This window comes from Atta cephalotes (genome assembly GCF_000143395.1).
Source record: "Atta cephalotes unplaced genomic scaffold scaffold00058, whole genome shotgun sequence".
NCBI lineage: Eukaryota > Metazoa > Arthropoda > Insecta > Hymenoptera > Formicidae > Atta > Atta cephalotes.
In genome coordinates this window covers 1,141,450-1,142,809 of record NW_012130122.1, presented here as the reverse complement: position 1 = coordinate 1,142,809, position 1,360 = coordinate 1,141,450, and the positions used below count along the sequence as shown (strand labels likewise).

General features: G+C 40.1%; 1 protein-coding gene across 1 annotated transcript in view; it reads left to right on the top strand.

Annotated features, from left to right (window-relative positions):
• Positions 1 to 271: 271 nt before the first annotated feature.
• LOC105623524 (myogenic-determination protein) overlaps positions 272 to 1,360 on the top strand; it is a 77,912-nt gene continuing 76,823 nt past the window's right edge. The window contains exon 1 of the mRNA XM_012204916.1: positions 272 to 354. Coding sequence (XP_012060306.1) covers positions 272 to 354 — 83 coding nt within the window. The remainder of the gene's footprint in view (positions 355 to 1,360) is intronic.

Below are 1,360 nucleotides of genomic sequence, written 5' to 3'. Positions count from 1 at the left end.
TCATTAAATATTTAATAAGAACAACAAAATTTCCCAAAATTTTAGTAAAAATTCCTGAGTTTTTCTGCACGATTTTCGTTTTGTGAGTAGTATTAGGAAAAAGCATATTTAAAAAAAAAGATACTCCAACTTTTTAAGAACTTCTGGAATTTTTACTTTTTCTGATCTTCCATTTACTAACAAAAATCTACTTTTTCATTTATGCTTTTAAGTTTTTAAAGATGCTAGAAAATTGATTCGAAAAACAAAAATCCAAGAGTAGAGAGGTGGGATGCTTAAAGGGTTAAGACATAGTTCCGGTGATGCTCCCGTAAAAGTGGGCGAGGCATTGCCCTCCCGTGAACTTTGGCAGATGTAGGTATCCTAGCTAGCCGAATCCTGAAAGGAGACGAGAGTGACCCGTTTTGCATCTCGCTCCTCGGGGTTCGTACTCTTTGCACCTCGTGATTCTCCTACTCTCTCCTCCTTTCGACCCTGGCGAGACGAGTACATCCGAAGCCATGCCGAGCTTCCACGACGTGGTGCAAAAGGGAGGACTACCCCGTGCTTGCATACTTGCTTGCGCGCGCGCGCGCGCACTTGTCATCGTGTTTACGTACGTGTATATGTGTAATTCGTGTTTACGTATGCATATGTACGCGTGCGTGCATCGAGTGTATAGTATGCGAGAATGCGGGAGCTTCGGGTATGTACCGCCGGATGCTGCGACAGCAAATGAGAAATGAAGTCCGAGCCACCGCTTCTCATCGGGTTGCTTGCGACCGGGGACGCAAAGTGACGTAAAGGGAGCGTCTTTACATCCCGCGACGAATGTACATGACATCGTCCACGGGTGGGGATGAAACCCCGCACTCTCATCTCGGGGATTTTCTAACGTTGTTCGATAATAACCGCTTTTAACGATAATTGGCCTTGTCTCTTCTGACAAGAGGTACCGGAGTCGCGGAACTGTGCGAATGGGATTTTAATAAAAGTCCTTGTCGCGAATGTAGGTGCTGTGATGGCTATATATATTGGCAGCGTTAGTTTTCTTTCCGAAGCGATTCTCATTAACGATGCCCGATAATGCGCTTCGATGCATTTTTGTGTAATAATTTTTCAGAGCGGGACTTTAGAGAAGAATTATTACCAACTTTTCTCTGAATTTTTAATCTTAAAACCGATTAGCAATCAACTGAGTTATAAATTGTAAACTGATCGATATCTTTTAATTTCTATTGAAACAGAATCTTCTCCAATAAAATTGCACATAATGAAACCTTGTATCTCCTTTTCTCATTTTCAAGAATCTTTATATTAATATATTAAATCTATATATATATATATATATATATATATATATATATATATATATATATAT